The sequence below is a fragment of the Chenopodium quinoa genome, unplaced genomic scaffold (assembly GCF_001683475.1).
Source record: "Chenopodium quinoa cultivar QQ74 unplaced genomic scaffold, ASM168347v1, whole genome shotgun sequence".
NCBI lineage: Eukaryota > Viridiplantae > Streptophyta > Magnoliopsida > Caryophyllales > Amaranthaceae > Chenopodium > Chenopodium quinoa.
In genome coordinates, this window is record NW_018743292.1 from 1,830,494 (window position 1) to 1,851,896 (window position 21,403).

General features: G+C 32.7%; 3 protein-coding genes across 3 annotated transcripts; 2 read left to right on the plus strand and 1 right to left on the minus strand.

Moving 5' to 3' along the window:
- The first annotated feature begins 795 nt into the window (after positions 1 to 795).
- On the plus strand, positions 796 to 7,592 carry LOC110736270 (DET1- and DDB1-associated protein 1-like). Its single transcript, XM_021916446.1, has 4 exons — positions 796 to 1,090; positions 4,200 to 4,260; positions 6,843 to 6,904; positions 7,001 to 7,592. The coding sequence occupies exons 1-4, from the start codon at positions 1,007 to 1,009 to the stop codon at positions 7,088 to 7,090; spliced, it is 297 nt and encodes a 98-aa protein (XP_021772138.1). The 5' UTR covers positions 796 to 1,006; the 3' UTR covers positions 7,091 to 7,592.
- Positions 7,593 to 10,979: 3,387 nt separating this feature from the next.
- LOC110736272 (protein GAST1-like) lies at positions 10,980 to 12,757 on the plus strand. Its single transcript, XM_021916447.1, has 4 exons — positions 10,980 to 11,148; positions 11,420 to 11,467; positions 11,874 to 11,907; positions 12,248 to 12,757. The coding sequence occupies exons 1-4, from the start codon at positions 11,077 to 11,079 to the stop codon at positions 12,427 to 12,429; spliced, it is 336 nt and encodes a 111-aa protein (XP_021772139.1). The 5' UTR covers positions 10,980 to 11,076; the 3' UTR covers positions 12,430 to 12,757.
- Positions 12,758 to 14,616: 1,859 nt separating this feature from the next.
- On the minus strand, positions 14,617 to 17,099 carry LOC110736273 (scarecrow-like protein 3). Its single transcript, XM_021916448.1, has one exon. It carries the CDS (start codon positions 16,254 to 16,256, stop codon positions 14,883 to 14,885), a length of 1,374 nt encoding a protein of 457 aa, XP_021772140.1. The 5' UTR covers positions 16,257 to 17,099; the 3' UTR covers positions 14,617 to 14,882.
- Positions 17,100 to 21,403: the final 4,304 nt, after the last annotated feature.

Here is a 21,403-nt window from a genome sequence, read left to right on the forward strand (position 1 = left end):
CAAGGGTGTCCAAGCGCTGCGCCTGCAAAGACTGAGAAAGTAAGCTGCCCGAGGGTTGACCCGGAAACGCTCCTTCGACGCTCAAGTCAGTGAATGTACTTTATAGAGAGAGAAAGTAGCGAGAGAATGAGAGATTAAAAAAGTTACCCATTATTAATCATTGGTTGCTATTTATATATGTACTTTTAGGTGGCATAGCTGTACTTTATTGGACAGATTAGGAGTAAATATGTACTTTATGATGATTAATGGATGATTAAGGATGATGAGATGGATTATGAAAGGGTATTTTCGTCATTTTAACTATAGTGGGCTTATGACATGGACTAGGCGTCTATGCCCAAACAGTTATGTTTTATCATTAATTTAGATTTGTAGGTGTAATTGGTTATTTATTGATGTTATCAATGTTATTATAGTCATTTGTATTCGTTCATGAGAGGTAATATCGTGATATAAATACAAAAAAAACTCAGTAGGCCAAAGTGCAATATTTTAAAAGAACAAAATCAATCATAATACATAGCATGTTTAATTAAACATGTTCTTTTTTTTTTCTTTAAACTCATCATATGAAAATGTACTAAAATATCAACTCAAATTTGCTACCATACTTAAATTCGATTAAATCGAATCATTGTTTAATATGCTATGTCCTCTGCATGATTAATTTTGTAATCGTAATTAGCTTAACTCGAAACTCGAGAACAAGTGCAAATAGCGTGACACAAAAAGAAAACTTATGCTCGAGTTACTTGCAAAAATTTAGCTTTTAACATCACAAGTCTATAATGACTTTTAACAAATACTATGACCCTAAGAAATTACAATTAGCACCGGAATATACCAGAATTTAGTATTCAAGTGCTAATTCTTACTTGAGATTAAAACATGTAATCAGCCATTTATCATTCTCTCTCCTAAAAAACCTATCTTTTGCATACCATATTCTTACAATTTGCTAGTGTTTCTCTGAGTTCATCGATTCTTGTTGTTTTCATTGTTAATGGGGTCCATGTTTGGCGACTGGCCTTCACACGACCCTCACAACTTCAGCCAACTTCGCCCTTCCGATCCTTCAAATCCCTCTGTAAGATGCAATTTCATCTCTGAATCTTATCGATGTTTGAATTATTGTTCTTAATTTCGTTAGAAATGGTGTTAATTTGATCTGGGTTTGCTGTAATTATTTTGTTGAATGATGGGGATTTGTGTCTCATCTGGGTATTTCAAATTTTGTATGCTAATGCTTGGCTTATGATTTTGTTATGTGAAATGTGAAATTATTGATATTGTGGAATTCTATTTAGCAAGCATCATCATAATTTTCTCAGAGTTATTTAAATTTTTTAGTGCTTTTTAGTTAAGCTTTTGTACAATGGGTGACTCAATTTTGCAATCTGGACAAATTTAGGGATTTCATAGCATAAACCATGAGTTTGTTTATTTGGGGTTGAAAGTTGGCCTTCTTTGAATGTGTTTTATTGTGATAGCATGGCGGAGAAATTCATCTGGGTGTAAAAATCGAAACTTGGCCGTCTCCTAATGGTTGAGAAAGTATTTGATGCTTCTTCTGAAAATTTGATCTTCACAGTTGACGCAGTTCAATTTTATGAAGGTCATTAAACTCAATAATGTCATTTATCTCATTATAGACATTGTTTATAATCACTAAAAAGAATAAGAAGGTAAATTTGTTCTTTATATGCCAATGTAAGTATTATATGCAGTTGCATCTGATGTTGATGAACTCTATGGGTTAATTAGACTGGATAATTTGGTTTTCTAGGGCTCTCAATTAGTCTAAGGTTGCTTGCTTATTGATAGTCCTAGCTTGAACCTCAAATTCATTTTGCTATTTACGAAGTTTGATGAAAAGAGCAGCATTTCTTTATTAACTAGGGTGAAGTAAAGGCATTCGATTAAATTGACTCTTCAATCTTCACAACCTTCAAATATTCAACTTATAGTGTAGAATTTGGTCTTCATAAATCATAACACAAGTTGACCAATATGGGCATAACTTCATAAAAGGAGTGGGTGAGTGACCCGTCTCTTTCCAGAGAGCGTAAACTAGTCTTTGGGTCCACTAGGTCTATGTTTCCACATTGCACCAGCTTTCTCATTTCTGCTGGGATTGGAGTCTAGGTTCAGGCTACATCCAATCTTCTTTAAAGCACTCACAAGTCACAAGTTTCAATCTTGCTGTACAATTGAAGAAGATTTCAATCACAAGGAATTAGGATTTCGATTGCATTGTTCCATGCAATGTATGGCTTATTTAATATCTACATATCAGATTGATTAATGGAAACACATTTTGTGACCTATAGTGTACATAGCTACGTACCGCACTTATCAAGAGAATCAATTGTAGTGGTATACGTGCTGAGTGATTGTTGACTAATCACTCACAGTCTCACACCTTGACACCTTGTTTTTGTTGGGTGGGATATATGGTTTTCCAATATATATTAGCTTCTGGCACACGTGAAAAACTAGGCTCTTTATGGCTGGAGAGGAAAATTGAGAGGTATGGAGAAGACTTATCTAGTATGGCGACAACTCGACAGGGTATATTAGTAAGTAAAGAGGAAATGAAATAAAGACAATCATGATTGATTTGTTGCATCATGATTCTGACCGATACTTCACTAATGATTGTCATTCATTTAATGAAATTGCCTTAACTAGTACACTGTTGTTTAAGGTTACTGTACCCCTCTCCTACAACTCCATAACATAGCTAATGAAAATTGAAGAACAGACTCTCTGCACTAGAAGTTGTGAAGCTTTGCATGTTAAAGCCCACCTTTTGTACAGGCTCCTAGTAATAATACATATGCTATTAGGACTTCTTGAGTTCAAGATTCTGTTAGCGTCTGCTGTGTGTGTGTGTGTTCTTTCCTGAATTAGTATAACCATGCATTTATAATCTTTCCTCGCCCTCACTCACACTACCCCCCCCCCCCCCCAAAAAAAAAAATAAAAGGTATTGTTCTTTACCGACTAGGTAATCAAGCATACTCTGATACATGTTGGCCAATTATCACTCTTTCTCGACATGTAAGTTTCCCTCAAAACAAAAACCTTCAGTTTAAGTGTGGGAATCTTTTTGTGTGGACTGTGGAGTGGAGCAGAGTAAAACTGCAAAAATCACTATCTGTCTTAAAACATAGAGAAATAAGTAGTACTTCCGGCATGCGAGTTGCTCCTATTATGGTATGTCCAAGTCTTTTGAAAATGTTGTAATTTTGTTACTTCATGCAGTACAAAGTGAGAGCACATTATAACATTGGGATCCCTAGGTTGTGGCAGAAGAGTATACTAGACTGATTTTGAGAAGGATATCTATGTGAATGACATGAGTAACAGGAAGAGGAAAAAGCTCTGACGCGAGGCTCACATATCCTTGCTGATTTAGGATATTGGTTCACTTCCTTTTGACCTTTTCAGTTATTTGGTTGCTCTCTTTTTTTCCCCCATTAGCTCTCAATTTCAAGTTCAATTTGAATTAGAGTAGAACTTCAAGCATTAGATAAAGTAGAAAGAAAGGAGGCCCTCAAACCAGGCAAAGGGAGTACCTTACTTGAATAGTTTATTGTATCATTAGGTGTAAAAAAAAAACTTTACCTGCAGAATAGGGGAGAGTCTAAATGTTGAAGTTGACTGAGTGTTTAGTGGCAATCAGTTCCTTTGTGCTTGTTATTCTTCTCTTTTCCTCAAATTTTCAATGTACCTTATATAATGATTTGCCACCTCCCCATGCTGCACCTAATTACAGTTTTCTCTTCATTTTCTGTTGTTTTCTTAGAACTCAGAAGTAATATCTTCATGTGATTGAACCCCCAAATTCCTAATCCTACCTGTGACCCTATTGCGGTATTGCTTACACCAGAGTCCTTAGTGTTTTCTCCTGACAGACCTCTTGTCAAGCATTTTTTCTTTCTTTCTGTCGTCAAGTATACAACCAGTTAGGGAAGCCTGTGATGTAGTAAGGTAGCCAGCAAACAAATGTATATTTCTGTTGGAAAATTTTCCTATGATGCAATTTATGCTGGGCCCAGCATTAAGTAGGTCAAAGGCCTCAAAGCCTTGTTGATTTGATTTATGAAAGGATTATGTTTAAATTAGGAAGTCCTTCATCACATGCCTTTACGTACCATTCTAATAGGCTACTAATTCCTGTTTATGTACAGAAATTGACGCCTGCCACCTACCATCCCACTCACAGTCGTACTCTTCCACCTCCTGATCAAGGTATTGCTAATTCTATATTCCTAATCATATAAGCATGTTGCATTCATACAGTAAATGCACAATACACAGTAATAATTTTCCATAATTTGCATAGTATAACTAGAAATTTGGATGCTACATAGTAGGATCTGTGACAATGTTTACTACTAATCTAATATATACACAAAGGTATCTATGTTATTGCTTGTTTTTCTCTACCCTTTTCTGATCTTTTTAGAAATTCTGCATCCTGTTCCATTTAGACAATGACAATATCAAAACTGACATGACAACAGTTTCATTTTCAAGGAGTTAGTTAGATAAACTACCATTTGCAGCTGCAAGTGCTTTCACAACTTCACATGTTCATAATGTGTAATTTTTTTACCCTGGTGTATCTAGAAGCACTCTAAATGTAAAATGAACATGAGTAAACATATTCTTTTTCATGTAGAAGCTGTTTCTTAGGCTTTGTTTGGTTCAATATTCGTAAAGGAAAGAAAGGGAAAGGAAGGGAAGGGAAAAGAAAGGAAAAGAAGGGAAAGGAAGGGAACTATACCATCTAATGTTTGGTTTGATATTAGTAAAGGAAGGGAAAAGAGAAGAATCTATTGTTTGGTATGACATTAGTAAAGGAAGGAAAGGGAAGGAAAAACTAATTTTATGGCCATGTTTGGTAAATGGCTTTTTGGTTAGCTTTTGGCTTTTTTACGTGGTCAGACAGCAAAAAAAAAAGTGTTTGGTAATTAACTTTTCATTCAGCAAAAAAGCTGGCTTTTAAGCCAAAATGAAGAAGCTGCTTTGAGTAGCTTTTCTTTGTTGGCCCACAAATCATCTAATAAATAGCCAACAACTAAATTTACCAAACACTTTTATAAACATCTAGCTTAAACAACTAATTTCAAAAGCCAAGTGAACCAGCCAACCGCCAACAGTCATTTGCCAAACAAGGCCTAAGTTTGATAGATTTAATTTCTTTCCTTCCTATCAAATTCCTCCAGTTTTGAGAGGAAAGGAAAGGGAAGATTTTGTGAAGGGAGCTTTCCTTCTATTTCCCTTCATTTCCTTTGAAATTCCATTTAATTTTTGGAACCAAACATAGGAAGGCATAATTTTCCTTTCCTTTCTTTTCTTTTCCTCCCATTTCCTTCCAACCAAAAAGGGCCTTAAGGATTTGTTTTCGTTTTTAAACATTCTTCCTGATAATCATGGAGAAAGGTATCTAAGAATCTAAGATAACTGATTACTGCTTGAGAGGCTGTTGCACATAGGAAAAAAAGTAAGAACAGGATGATCAAATTTACAGGCAGTAGATGGAAAATCATCAACTAAACTAATGGGTCGGGAAGGAAGTCTGCATAATCATATAACTGCCTTACACAAATTTTCCACATAAAAACCAACTAAGATACTAGATAAGTATGAATCAACATAAAGGTATACCACGAAACAAGGAAAAAAAAAAGGCGGGGGGGAGGGGGGGAAGGGGGGCTGTTGAGAAGCACCAACCTGTTGTTAGTACCTTGATATTTTGTAGCATCTTAAAATAAGTGAAAGTGATTTATTTTTTGGAAGCAAGTGTTCCAGTAGACGGATAAGGACTAGAAGAATAAGAGAAGAATGTACTGCTGAAAAAAAAGTAATAGCATCATCTATAAGCAATGGAACAATCATTCTATGCAGAAGAATTACCTTTTACGAAAGCTATATAGCTAATGGAATAATATGGAGTCTAGGCTTTTCTGAGCTGCTGACTCATCTGCAAGCTACAATTATAAGTAACTTTAAATTCTAGGTATTAAAATACGCAATATTGAATATTCTTAACAATGATAAATTTTATCTGCTCTATTTTCACCGAGGCTGCTTCTATTCTCTTTGCATATCTTGACTGGCTATGGATAGGAGGTTACACAGTTACACCTCGGCCTTTATAAATCAATACTTGATATCTGCAATGACTGTTGGATGAATAAATATTTTACATTTCCTCTGTTTTTTATTAGCTGTTCCACTCTGACTGGAAATATATGCCAATGTACAACTTTAACTATTAATATTGACAAGGTATATGAAAGTATGTGTTAGGCAAGTCCCAAGGCAAACTACATCATACGTAATAATTTCTTTCATGTGTTGGTTAAAAATAATTTGGTTAATCTAGGGTATGTGAATAGTGTATAAAGTCAAAGTGGTGCAAGTATTTAAAAACAGAGGGAGTATATGACTGATAAATCCATAGAAATAAATCCCCAGATATTTGACCAATCAGTTGGTCAGATATAGCTTTAAAGCTCAATAAGGTCTTATCTCTCTGTAATATCAGGTTTTAACCTTTAGAAAGATTTATCTAAATTTTGTGTACAATTTATAGCATATGATAATCTTGAAGCTTAACTATAACCTCTCTCTCTATCTCTCTCTTTCTTTTTTTTTTTTTAATGAAAAAGTTTAATTAAATCTTGGGGGGGAGAACTTTTGCTAGTTTTAATGTAAAATAACTAAATGGGTTATGAACTTATGATTGCCTGGCTAGCTGTTTCTGGAGAATATTAACTTCCTGAGAACTCATCCTTACTTTCTATTGGAAACCTTCCTTGCAGTTATCTGTACAGAAAGCAAAAATATTCTAATCAGACACTTCTATAAGCATGCGGAGGAGAAGGTACCAGTTTGATTAGTATTATTTGACTGATTTGCGTGCTTTTATGCATGTATACCAAAAATAATTTTGGCCTTCTTTTTTCTTGGGTGGATGCAGCTGAGACCCAAGAGAGCTGCTTCAGAACACCTTGCGCCTGAGAATGGAGCCAAGCATCTGAGAGCATCTTCCTCAGGAACTCCTCTATAAGCTATTGCCAGATGAAGCATTTTGATCATGTTAATAAAGTCATGTACATAATTTTTATAAAACAATGATGTTGTAGATGTGATAGTTATATTCCAGACTGTTTTGATTTGTTGGTAATTAATAGGTTAAGGTCCTTGAGAGGGTACAGGTGTTCCCTCGATGTAGGGTGGTGAAGAATTGATCCCCATTCCAGGGTTCAGGAAGATGAGCTACAAAATCGCTGTTTTCTTCCAGTTTCCTTGAAAGAGTCACCGAAGAGCGAAACTTATAATGCTTGTGGCGTGTACATTCAGTGTGCATAATCAAATAATGTAACTGATTCAATGTCGTTTATGTGCTCTTTAAGCGTACACTTTGTATGATTTGTATTTTCCAACAGTCGCTACTTGGCGCCTGTGTTAGCTCTTTGAGAAGCTTGTGTTAATAGCTGCTAGCAATAGTTGCAAATTTCGGGTACAGAATAACGTATTGATTGAATTTACAATTTTAACAGCATTTTTCACTTTGCTGGTGTTTGCCTTTGGGCTTTGTCTATCACTTTTTTTACCACAAATACTTAAAGCTTACTATGGTTGTTTTAATGCATGTGATTTGACCCTACTGTAATTTATGCTTTTTGAAAAGAAATGAATGGGAAAAAAAAAAATGCTATCTTTTGAGTTTTGATGATTGATATGGAATAAACCAAGTGGCAAATGACAGAAGGTTCTCATTCTATGTTCATATCTTTACTAATTGAACTCAATCTTATAAACAGTTAGCTATATGATTGATCACCAGTATAGTACATACGATCCTCTTCTGAGGAGGGTCTCTTAGTGTTATTTCTTTTTCTTACCTATAAAAAATGTAGTATGTACATACGTACAATTTTTTTATTTCATGGCGAGCTATTTTCTACTTTATTACGAGTAAAACAAAAACACATATGGTATTGGATCCTTGAAATCAATATCATCCTCAAATTTATTCTGAAAATGCTTCCTTCACATAAACATGTCATGATTATTGTACCAAAATATTGTAACTTTCTATAAACTGCAATTGAAAAATATGAACCCAAAATTATAAAGGCCAAATTAATATTAACATTCAGAAGAAATAGAAAATTACCGACACTACAAGCTGCTAAAAATGGATATATAGTATCATCTTCTTTAAATTAAATGAAAGATCAGATAATAAATACTGACACAAAAAATAGAACCAGTGGCTGAAAAGAAATAGAGCAAACTGTGACATAAAAGAAGAACCAATTTTCCCTCCCTATAGGCTAGGCAAAAAGGACCTTTGCAATATTAATGGGGCCAACAAACAGACATACCAACCTAATAATTTTTTATTTTTATTTTTACTTTTGTTAGAATTTCATACAATATTAAAAATTCCAAGAACATTTTTTGCCAATCAAATAATTATTCTCTTCGTTATTATCCGTTTATCACATTTGTCAATGCATAAATATTAAAACACATCAGCCAATACCCTGCATGATTATGTTTTTCCTTATACACAACTTATCAAACATAGTGAATATGTAAATAATGTCAATAATCAATATCATGCGATTAATAAAAGAGTAGAGAAAGTATACCATGTTTATGCGAAAACGTTTTAACATTAGCAGATACGTATTGTAATCTATTAAAAAAATCAAGGGCGTGTATTTTAATAATTTTGTTAAAATAAAAAGTGTATAATGAAAAATAAAACCCAATAATATGAATGAATGATGTACTTGTTATAAATTCACATGGTGTGTTTATTATAGGTCTTTGATAAGTCATACTTTTTTTGTGTATGTCAAATATTGAGAGAAGTTTAAGGGAAAAAACTCGAAATAGTTGAGCATGTGATAGCACATGGAAATGGGCCTATTTCATGCTATCTAACTTTAAATTGGATTTTATAGTTGCACATGGATGATACAATATCCAACTTCCCACCAAGACACAAGTCCCTACTTTTTTTGTATACCACTTATTATGTAACGGTGGTTCCTTCTTATTTATTGTCACTATTTTACAAGATTGGTTTCTAAGATTTTACATTTGTCTTTAAACCTACTTGTAATTTCGTTTAAAAGTTTAATACATTTTCTAAATTAATATTATTGATTTATTGTTGTTATTGATATTTGATTATGCTTAATGGTTTTTATTGTTAGTTCTCTACTATATATATATGAGACTGTTATGTCAAATGTGTCATATTATTATGGGACAAAGTGAGTAATGCTTTAATTTATGTAATGATTGATGCGTGAAGGACAATTTCAATTCTATAATTTGATGGAGATCTTCTTTCCAAAGGGATTGAAAACAAATTGATGGAGTTTGGCAATGATGTACGGGAAGCCCTTAACCTATACGGGTGTTATATAAGGCAATTCTTGAGGCTTTGGCGTCCAAGTTTGAACTTCAATTTCATTCATACCTTACTCTATATGTCGATTTTGGTTTTTTAGATCAAAACGCATATCTTAATTATATTATGTCTAATCATCGTCATTTGCATACATAATTAGCAAGAAAATATCTCTAAAACCCGTCACCTTTTAAGGTTATAGTTGTGTAGGCATTGCGTGCAATCGTGCATAGATTTATAAGTAAATGCTTAAAGGTTGAAAATTGTAATAGTTTTGTCTAAATAATTTTATGATGAGGAAAAAGACAATTAAGAAATTAAATAAAATTATATTTGTGTAGGAAAAAGAAAGTGTCCCTTGAGGATAATTGTTGAGGATTGATCGAGGTATGAAGTGATGGTGTGTGCACATGATACCTCTGATAATATTGCCAATTGTGGTCTTTCAAAGTGAGATATGGTTAGGGGTTAACTTACATGTTCCAAGTGGGAGCCTCTATCCCTACTTTCCGAAAGCCTCTACTCACAACACAATCCTTTTCGATTATATATAATAATAATAATAATAATAATAATAATAATAATAATAATAATAATAATAATAATAATATTATTATTATTATATGGGAAATGCGACTGATCGCATCAATTTATAAGCAAGACATGCAACAAATTTATTACTTCGTGTGTATTAGACAATATAATATGTTTTATATTCATTAACATATATGAAAAATCCTCTTTAAATATACTAATTAATATCAACGCTAAAGTGTTTTGCTTTGCTTTTTAGGTTTTGTTAATGAAGCTAAGGTTGTCCCACCTTTAAGAGTGCACTTAATTAGTGTTTTGTATCCAAGACATTTTTAAAATTATGCCCTAATAAATATTACAGAGTATGCACCTGAAATCTCTTTGCTTTTAAAATTTACAGAGCTATTTTGCCTATCCACAATAAAAATTACATCTTTAATTCGTATAAGTTGAAGCTAAGGTTTAATATGAGGAGACCTATACTAGAATCGATGTGGACAAAGGATTACTATATTGAAGTTATGAGTATGAAGTCTATCACACTCGAGATCGTATTTGATGTATTTGTTACAAAGTTTTTGAATGTAAACTTTAATGTTAATTTTTCCATAGTATATATCTTTAGCATATTTTTTAGGAAAAAAAATTGTATCTTTCTCCAATCAAGAAAGAATACGATAGATAGATTGCGGAATAATCAAAATATTGTCATAAAGGATGTTTTGTATTTCTTTCTGTTGAAGACATTACCCATGGTTTTTCATAAAGTTACTTGGGTTATAAAATTTTTGTAATAATATTAAAATAAATACAATGATGCTAATATAATACGGAGTTCATAGTTAAATTTTAACAAACCAAAAAGATATTTCTTACTAAAAGATCATATATTAATTGCTAAAATGAAGGACAATTTGGTCAAACGTCACTTTCACAATTTACAAAGTTTGTAAATACCATAGATCATATATTGCCTATAAATACCATCTCTTCACAAAAACTTACACCAACACACTCTCCCATACATTCTTCTTTGAAAATTTGCTTGAAATCACCAAAACAAATCTCCTTTGCTTCCTTAAGAAATGGCAATGTCAAGGAACCTTAGTCTTTTGCTTTATGTCACTTTGATGCTTATTGCATTGACAGCAAACCAGGTACGTTACATTAGTATAACATATCTTGTAATGCTACAACCCCTACTTTCCTTTTTAGTCGTGTACATAAAATTTTTTAATCGCCTATTCTCTCATTACATTTTCAACTATATTAGTGACCGCCAAAAACTGTCACTAATTAATCTCGTAGTTTCTTGTAGTGATATACAATACAAAGTGTCATTTTATTACGTACATGAGTACATGTACTTACTTATACACTAATACAGAATTATATTAAGTTAATGTGTGTGTTTTTTACGTTTTGCAGGCTTATTGTCAATCTTCTCAACCACAAACCCAAAGTGGCCACTCACTGGTAAGTGCTTGCAACACTAACAATCCATATTAATTACTTCGTAATCAAGTTGAAAGAAATGATGATATTATGCTCTAAAAATAGAAATTTTTGTGCAATGGGTACAACCTTATATTATTTGTAACCACTAATTTAACACTATTGATTTCAATGCATAAAAGTGGTAAATTTCTTAGAAGGACGTTTCTAACTTTCATTTGCTGATTAAATGTAGGAATTTTTTTTTCTTTTTTCAAAATTATTTTGTCCGTTAACTTATATGACATTTAATAGAGAATAACTTTTTTTTTCACAAGTATGTATATGTTGGTTGGAAACTTGGCTAAAATATTTATCTAACCATATCCTGAAAAAGGACAAAATTAAATAACTCATTTTAATCTTTTTATTTATTATTTATATGCAGTACGGTGCGTCACAAGGAAGCCTCCATCCTCAAGGTAGGTTTGCCATCAAATCTTTGTGACACTAGCTAGATTAATAAGTGTTAAGACAGTATGTTAGTATGTAACACTAATAATATAGCGCGATTGATTATGAAATTGTGTAACCCCTATAAGGTGCGTTTTCAAATGTCGTACCTATTGATAACACATGTCGACTACTCTAACACGTATATTTTACAACAAATCTTATACTTTCGTACGTGTTAGTGTATGGTAGTCGACTATCACTCATACTTGGTCTAAGTATATATTTCTGTTTTTGTATCTGTATCTGTATCTGTATCCATATTCGTGACCATATATACTGACGAAGATAATATTAATGGGAATGCAGAATGTGGACCTCGGTGCACAATGAGATGCTCAGCCACAGCATACAAGAAGCCGTGCTTGTTTTTCTGCAACAAATGCTGTGATAAATGTCTGTGTGTCCCACCTGGTACGTACGGCAACAAGCAGCTCTGCCCTTGCTACAACAACTGGAAGACCAAAAGAGGCGGCCCTAAATGCCCTTAATTTTATTATCTTCTCAACTACTCTTATAACTAAGTATTTATTGCTTCTACTTCACAACTTCACTAGTTGTAGTAGTAGTAGCACTAGTAGCATAGTATGTACTTCCTTCATATCTAACTACATATTTTAAGGTCATTTTTAGGATCTACTACTACTACCCGAGAAATGATGGAACCATGTACCTAAGTTGTGGTTCATTCTATTGATGCATCGATCAATTTACATGATGTAATTCGATTATATTGTAATGTATGTTTGTTTTACGAATTATATGTAATAAATATACTATAATGTAATGAAGTTATCCAAGTTGCGTACTCGTATTACACTTCGATTTAAGAGTTTTCATTGTCATTTTTTTCCTTCTAGTTCCAAAATCGTCTATATAATTAGGGAATTCAATAGAGATTACGATATGCCATAATCGTCACGGATTATTGTCTATCCAAAATGGTTAGAGCTTAAACATGAGTTAAAATGTAAGAGTATATTGAATATTGATAATTCCAAACTTGAGAAAGATCCAAGCATTCTCAGAACATATTTAGAGGCAAAATTTTGGGAGTACAACCCAAGCAAAATCAGGAACCTATGATATTTTAAGCCCATGGACTATACTTTGGATTTGAATAGAATAAATTCAGTAACAAAATGCAGCACTATAGTTTGAACCTCCTCTGAATTGGGCTGGGCTGAGTATAAAATTTGGGCCTTGTATATTTAGTACAGTCCAAACGCAAATTCTTCTATGGAACCTAGTCCATCTAGAAATAGGTGCACCACGCCTATACTTTTGAACATTTAGTAAAAAGATATGAACAATTGCAAATTTTGAACATTTAGTAAAAAAATCTACATTGCAAATTTTGAACATTTAGTAAAACGATATGAACAATTGCAAATTTTGAACATTTAGTAAAAAAATCTACATTGCAAATTTTGAACATTTAGTAAAAATATCTGAACAATCGCAATGTACCACGCCTATACTTTTGAACATTTAGTAAAAAAATCTGAACAATCGCAAATTTTGAACATGTAGTATATTAAATACAACACTATATAATAAACATCAATTTTTTGAAAGAAACTCGTCTGACTCGTAATAATTCAATAGTTTTGTAATATAAACTGAACATTTACTGCATACAAAATGAACATTTCTTTATAAAATATGAACATATAAAATTAGATGTTTATGTTTATTTTTTGTAACATGTTCATTTTTTTTTTACTAAGGTGTTCATTTTTTGTTAAGTGTTCAAATTTTTTTACTAAGTGTTCAGATTTTATTTACCTTTCTGCACTATTTTTTTGTTTTTCTTCCATGTCGGGTTCGTCAATTTGCAGAAGAGATAGAATGTGTAGTTCAGCAATTGAAAGAGGAAATGAAAGAATTAAATTTTTCGTTAGTTTTTTTTTTTAAAAAAAAATATGTCTGTTGGGAGCGAAATTAAGAAAGAAAGAAAGTGGGAGTGTTGGGGCCTAGGTTTTCAGCGAGAAATGAAGTTTGTAGCATATATGGGCTTATGGTCCAACTATTCTAGATGGATCAGGGTGCACAATAGACTTATTGCAGTCCAAATGTACAATTCAACAAAAACTTGAGCTGTTGATAATTGGGCCTTCACAGGCTTTGAAATTCACAATTGGGAATATTTTGCAAGAATTACCTGAGTTTGCGCAGGGCCAAATAAGCAGCAAGAGAACTGTCCAAGATCAATGTTCGAGCTGAAGAAATTTCTGAGTTTGCGCAGGATGTTGTACAGGCGGTCTCATTCCGGGTGAGGTCGTGAGGAGTGTTGCCTACATGCAACATAGTAACTAGGAAATCCAAATGCTAGAAGGATCAAGTCGAGTGTAGGTTGATCGTCTAGGGGTATTAGGAAATCCACATACATGCAGAGTTAAGAAACAGCAAATCTTGGTTATGTAACCTGCACACCTTAAGTGCAGGATGTCTGAGCATTAGAACATAGACGTGTGGCTATTTATCACATATAAAATCGCGATATCTAGCATTTGGTTAGCAACTAGACCACCATTGATGCTTAATATAGCAGTTTTCAGGTCTAATATAAGCGCAGTTTATTTGTTATTTTGTCGTGGTTGAGTCTGCAGAAATGCGCCTTTTATCCCACACAATATGGTGTTGGCAATTTAACATTATAGTATGGCAACCATAGAAAATGTTAATAGGAGTAACTTGCTCAAATTGATACAATATACACACCAAAAAACACAAGAAACCAAAAAAAAAAAAAAAAAAAAAAAAAAAAAAAAAAAAAAAGATAAAAAGAAATAAAGAAGGCAAACCCAATGCTAAATAAAAGATCATAAAGAGGTTGCTTCCTCATATGATTTACTGGTATACATCTGCTAGCTAACAAAACTATTCATACAAAGATTGAAAAGAAGCTAAACCAACAACACACTATCAAATCGTATCGATTTCACCTCTTACATCTCCATGCTGATACCGAAAAAAGGGGGCGATCTTGCCAGCAGATAATAACACATCCATTCTCTTCCTTAATTCTATAACCATCACAACTACACCCTTGCAGCAATCGCCGTGCTTGCAACATGCCCATATAGCTCAATGGAACACTTCTAAATCCAGCCATATCGAGCCTTTGCATCCACCTATCGAGCTTCTCATGCCTTTCTCTTCTTTCCCCTCCTTCACACGCGATAATATTCTTGATCTCTTCCCCTAGAAGCATCTTCTCTACTTTCCTTCGCTCAAGCGATGCTCTTGGTAAGGTACTCTCTAAGCAGTCGAACAATGCAGCATAAAAGTACAATGCCTCGGACAATCTTTCCATTAGTCCAGACCCATTATGATTTGAATCTTGCTCAGTTATCACCATAATCTTCGGTGATAACCCCCACAAAGCAGCAAGAAAACCATCCATCTTTGCAGAAGCATTAACCGAGGTAGGTGATGATGAAGCAGAATCATTACTCGGGCTACTACGCCTATTTGCATTTCCTCCGTTAGCCCCATTTACATGATTAAACAATCCTAAAGATGAACTTTTCCTTAGTGTTTCATCATCAGTGACCAAAAGGGTATGAAGCTGCAGGACCGAGCTTATAGCTAAAGCCTCACCGGTCTTAACACGAAGCTTTTCGACATCAAGATTCTCCAATTTGCACACTACAGGATTAAACTGAAATGGCAAATCCAACTTCTCAGCTTCATCAATTAACCTATGAGCTACTTGTTCTAACACCTCTTTCTGTTGATGAACACCGGTTATTCTCAAATGAGGCGGACCTTCAGGCCTCGCACTCAAGGCCTGAATAAGTGCAATCCATTGTGCAGGTTCTGATGCATTAAGATCAATAATATGAACCATCTTTTCACCATCCATTGCTTCAAGAATCGATTGATTCGTTACCACGAAAGCAAGCTTTAAGAAGGGAAACAGCTCAAAATACAGCTTCCTAGCAAGAATTTCCTCTGAAACAACAGGCATTCTAGTAAACTGAAGGGCTCTATATATGCCTGGCCATGATTTAAGCACCCTTTCAGAAAGGGATTCAGCAAAATAAGCAGCAATTCGCTGCATTGTATCGCCATCAGGCGCGGCGAGGTGCGAGATTTGCTCTAGGGCTAAGTTTGCATTATCTAGGCTACCATTAGAGACATGGTTTGCACAAGCTAATAACAAATGTATCAAATAAAGACCCCTTTCTTCAGGTTTCAATTCTCTAAGCCAAGGATGTGATGAACCTATATTTGGTGACATTCTAGAGAAAAATTGAAGGGGTGAAGATGAAGTTACTGATGATCCATCATCTTGAAGCATTGGTCCCATTAACAATTACACCCCAAACCCCACAAAATTTTTATCCTTATTCAATCAAACAATCCCAAAAAAAAGGGAATTTTAAACTATCAAAATCAGAATAACCCAAAACAATCAAACAAATAAGTAACTATATAAAATGGGATTTAACAGGTAAAATTGAACAAGGGTTTTTGATAGAATAAAGAGCATGAACTAAAGCAAGAAAAAACAGAAACTTCTGAAACAAGATAGATCAGATATTACCATGAAAAGGGAAAAAACAGAGGAAACTACCATGAAAAGCTTGAAAGATGTGAAATTTGATTGAATAACACCAAACTATTTCTGGGTTTTGCAATTCAATCAAAACCCATAAAAAGCCCCCTAAAAAGTTGAGAACTTTTTGATCAAATAGCTCGAATTTCTCAATCTAAGCCTCTGTTTTCTTTCTAAAAATTGGGTTTTTGATTGTAATAAGTTAGAAAAGGAGGAGGAAGAGAGAGAAATGAAGAAGGAAATGAAGCTTTGAAGAACTCCACAACAAATGGGGGGTAACGTTAGTAGACAATGCGTGGTAGTAGTTTTTGTCGTCAACTCATTTGTTTTCTTTCTTTCTATTCTTTTATGAAAAAAATAAAAGAAGAAAAACAGAGGAATATGGAATTTATGAGAAGGAGAGCCTCATTTTTTTGTTGTTTTTTGTTAACCTTTTTCTTTTTTTACAAATAGTTTGCAGTATTTGTTAATTTTTTATTTGTGTGAATAATTAAAAATTTTATAGATACTGTACAATAATTTTACATTACTACTGTTAAATTTACCTGCTATTTTCGGGTATGTTTGTTTAATCTTATGTTAACATTTTTACTCTGTTTTTGTTTAGATGACGTAAGTTTAGACAAATACTTGTTTAATTAAGTATGAAGTATATTTTTCAAACACTTTTAGATAATATTACACACAAATGAGATAAATTTAGGAAAAATAAGGTCAGATAACATAAATTTAGATAATTTCACATAAATTCAGGTAAATTAAACCATAAAAATTTAACCATATAGAGCCTTATAAGGAATGACATGACTCAAACCGAAATTAGTCAAAATTTGAAACTGTAAGGCTATGTTTAGTTCACCTTATTTTGCTTATTTGATTTGATCTAAACTTATTTTTCTAATCTAAATTGTGTGATGGTTTTATTGATTAAATTTTGACTTTATATATACGCTAATTTATAAGAAAAATACATATCAAATGGGGTTTTATTAGATTTGTATTTAAGTGTATTTTCCAAACGTAATCTAAAAAAAAATATTATGAAACTAAAGTCATTTAGCCATAAAATAGCTCTAATGTAATGATAGGGTATCATCTAATTTGATCTGAAATAATTAACAAAACATTAAAATAAAATAAGCCATACATAGCCTAAATCACCAAGTGAGGTACTCTAAATAACTTTAAACACTGAAGTGATTTAATATAAAAAATAAAAAAATAAATAGTAATCCAAAGTGACTATTGTATAGTTTTGTCTAATGGGAAAAAGATATGGTAGTGGCTTTAATTTCAATGGATGGTTTCGTCTTAACCTGAAGTGAGTTTGGGAATCAAGGAAAAGAGCCAAAGAAAAAGGCTCCCCAAATTTATTCCCAATCAACACTTGGCTCCAAACATGCCTTAACAAAGACAAACAAAACACTCACACTTTCTCTCTCTAAACCCCTAATTTTGTTTGTTAGTGGGGTTTTGTGTTTGGAAGAGGGAATTTACATGGAAGCTCACAATTAATAAAATTAAAATTATAAATAATTAAATTGGTTTTTTTGTTTGAAAGCCAACACCACAAAGACACATACAAATTGGTATTTATCCCATTCTCCTTATTTAAGACAAACGGGACAAGGTGGTTAAGGATCCTTCCAAAAGTAGATACCACTTTTATCTTTTTTTGTGGACTCTCTTTTTTGTCCTTTTACCCAACTACTTTTTTATTTTTCAAGTTTTTTTTCTTTGTATTCAATTTTATTTTGGGTACAATGTATACGTAAGTTAATGCAACTATATTCTTGTTTCAACAACAAAAAAAAATGCAACTATATTTCTTCTAGAGAATTAGTTTTGATTCAAATCCTTTATTTAGATTAGGGATTATAATGCTTGTTTTTCATAAGTTCATGTGATATTAAGTGAATATCGACTTGAATGTTTGGTTCAGCTAATCTAATATGCAAAATTAAATATGATCTCGTTCCACAAACAGACGTTGGTTGTTGGTTGGTTTATTTATTGTATGCTTTTATATGTGTATTCAATCTGGCCTGTTTTATCTATAGAATGATATTTTTAAGGTTTTAATGAAAAAAAAATTAAGTTACATTATTATAAATTTACAAGTATATTAAATTCTTTTTTTTTTTTTTTTTTTGTTTAGGTCTTTAAGTTGTTTTACAAATGATGTGTACATTCACAATAAACATTTTAGCATGATACAAATTTTAATTTTAATTTTATTTTTGACTGGAATAAAAAGGGAAGATGTGATATAAACGTGTAAGTCACTTTCCCTTGAAAGATTATGTTTAAAAGAAATTTTGTTCAAAACTTGACTATAATTTTGTTCAACAATATACAAGTTTATTGATGCTTGATAGACCTAAAAATGAAAGATTCTTTTTTTGTCACTAAAAGATAGTTCCATTTTTCATCATAATGCTTTATTAGCTGATTTTGCAAATTTCAACTTTTTGTCTTTTTCATTTTGTCTTCAATGTAAACCAAGAAGTTTTGTAAATGAAAAAAAATCACAAATATTGATTATAAAATCATAAATAGTGAAAGAAATTTGACTGAGTTACTAATACGTGTGAAATGGAAAATAACCTACCACATAATATTTTTTAAAGCAATGCCTAATTTTCATTATGAGTACATCTATTGTAGGTTCCTTTAATTCACCCTCTTGGAGAAACTACTTGTATACTTTTTTTATGGAGTAATACTATTTAGAAAATTATGCTTCATATGTAATGTTATTTAGTAAATTATATACGTTCGTACGCACAAAAAAATTAATCCGTATAATCCTATGAAAATAGATGATTATGTCCGTTCCGCCTAATTCATCCTACAATTCATTTTTTCTACAAATAACAAAGTGTACTTTGTTATCTAAATTGTTTACTTATATACTACTCCATACTTCGTATATCTTATTAAAAATCACTATTATACTCTATAAATGGTTATTCTTTAAAACAGTGGCGGATCCAGAATTTTCAATTCGGGGGGACAAAATGCTTAACTTACAAAAAGCTTAACAAAAAATAAAAACAAAAAAAAAACTCAAACACACAAATTGGTTAATACTTAGTATTAAAATTTCAAATGGTACATTACAAGTACTTGAACCACCCATTTCCATATCATCTTCTTGACTTTGAGGGGAGCTTAATGAAGGGGAGTTATTGGACTCATTTTCATGGAGTTTCTTTCTTTTAAACATGAATTGTCGAAGATCGGGTTGTTTTCTAGTAGCCTTGGATTTGTTTGAATTAGGTGAATCATTTGACATTTCCTAATTAAATTGAAATATATATATCAATTTCCACAATTCACACCATTGCATAATAATAAAACGGTAAAATCTAAGATTAAAATTGCAATTAAAATTAAAATTCAACAAAGATTGCAATTAAAATTAACAATAATTAAACAAAAATCTGAAAATTAGGGTTAACAATTGTCAATTGGAGATTTCAAATTGGGAATTTCGAATTAGGGTTAGCAAATAGCAAGACATACCATTGATGTTGATGAAGCGAAGACGGCCGAGGCTCGACGGTCAGACTGTGGTTGCCTGGTTGCACGCAGGCGGTGCCGGTGCACGCAGCTAGTGAAGAGGTTGCCGAACTGCCGATTTGCCGAAGACCGAAGTGGTGCTGTGGTGACTTGGTGAACTGGTGAGTGGTGAGGAACTGAGAGCAGCGATGCAGCAGGGCGGTGGTTGCCTGGTTGGTGGAGCAGCGACGCACGCCTCGACGATCGATCTCAGTGGATGCAATGGCGAATTGGAGGAGTGAAGACTGACTGTTGTTGGTTGTTCTTCATTCTGTAGCAGTGTCGCGTTTTGCTTTTTTTTTGTTTTTTTTTCACTTTTTTTATTTTTATTTTTTTTTTAAAAATGGGGGGACAGTTGTCCCCCCATGTCACTTAATTGGGTCCGCCACTGCTTTAAAAACTCTTACATTTCTCTCCAAGATTCTAAAAGTAGAAATACAAAGTAGATTATTTTTATACTAAAAGATCAAATACACTATAAGAAATACTTCATAGATTTGATTTTATTAAAATTAAAAAAAAAATAAAAAATTATTAAGAGGCCCTTCTCACGAATAAAACCCATAACGCGTAAAAAAGTCGTAGAAAATTTATTGATTGATGTTGTACCATATTAACCGTACTAGAACCAAAATTTGTGTAATAAGACAAAACATTTACTGCGACTTTGAAGCAAAAGTCCAAATAAGCAATTCATAGACTCAATAATAAGTATATATAGGGGGATTAATTTTGTCTTTTTAGGCCACCGACTAATTTGAAGAGAATTAGTACAATGTATTTTTTGTAGGTAGAAAAGTAGTAGTAGTAGTAGCTGATTATAATGACATCTAATTAATTAGGTGTGCTTTCAAAATTTTATTAGTACAACACAACATGTATTTCTCTTTTAAGTCATCTAATTGGATGTTTTATACTAGTGATCAATATTGTTGTTTGGTAACTACTTTAGTTTTGGAAGTGGTTATGTTTATGTTTATTCCACTGGTTAAACCATTACAACTAACATTACCACTATCTATAACTTGTAATCTTGGTTATGATTTACTTGTATGTGTTAGTGCATTGCTGAAATTGCGTGGCTCGATTTTCACTCTAAGTCGAATGGATCTAGTCATAACTAAAATTTAATGTAATTAATATTGTATTGTTTAAATTGTCACTTCAATAAGTAATTGAATTATTCAGCTTATCGTTCAACTATACTGATTAAAAGTAACCTTATTCCCGTACTATTCAAATGACTTATTTGTCGCGTAAGATTACACGTTCGTACCGTGTTATCGGAATACAAGTATTATTCTTGCCTAATTTCTTTGAATGAGAGGGAGGGT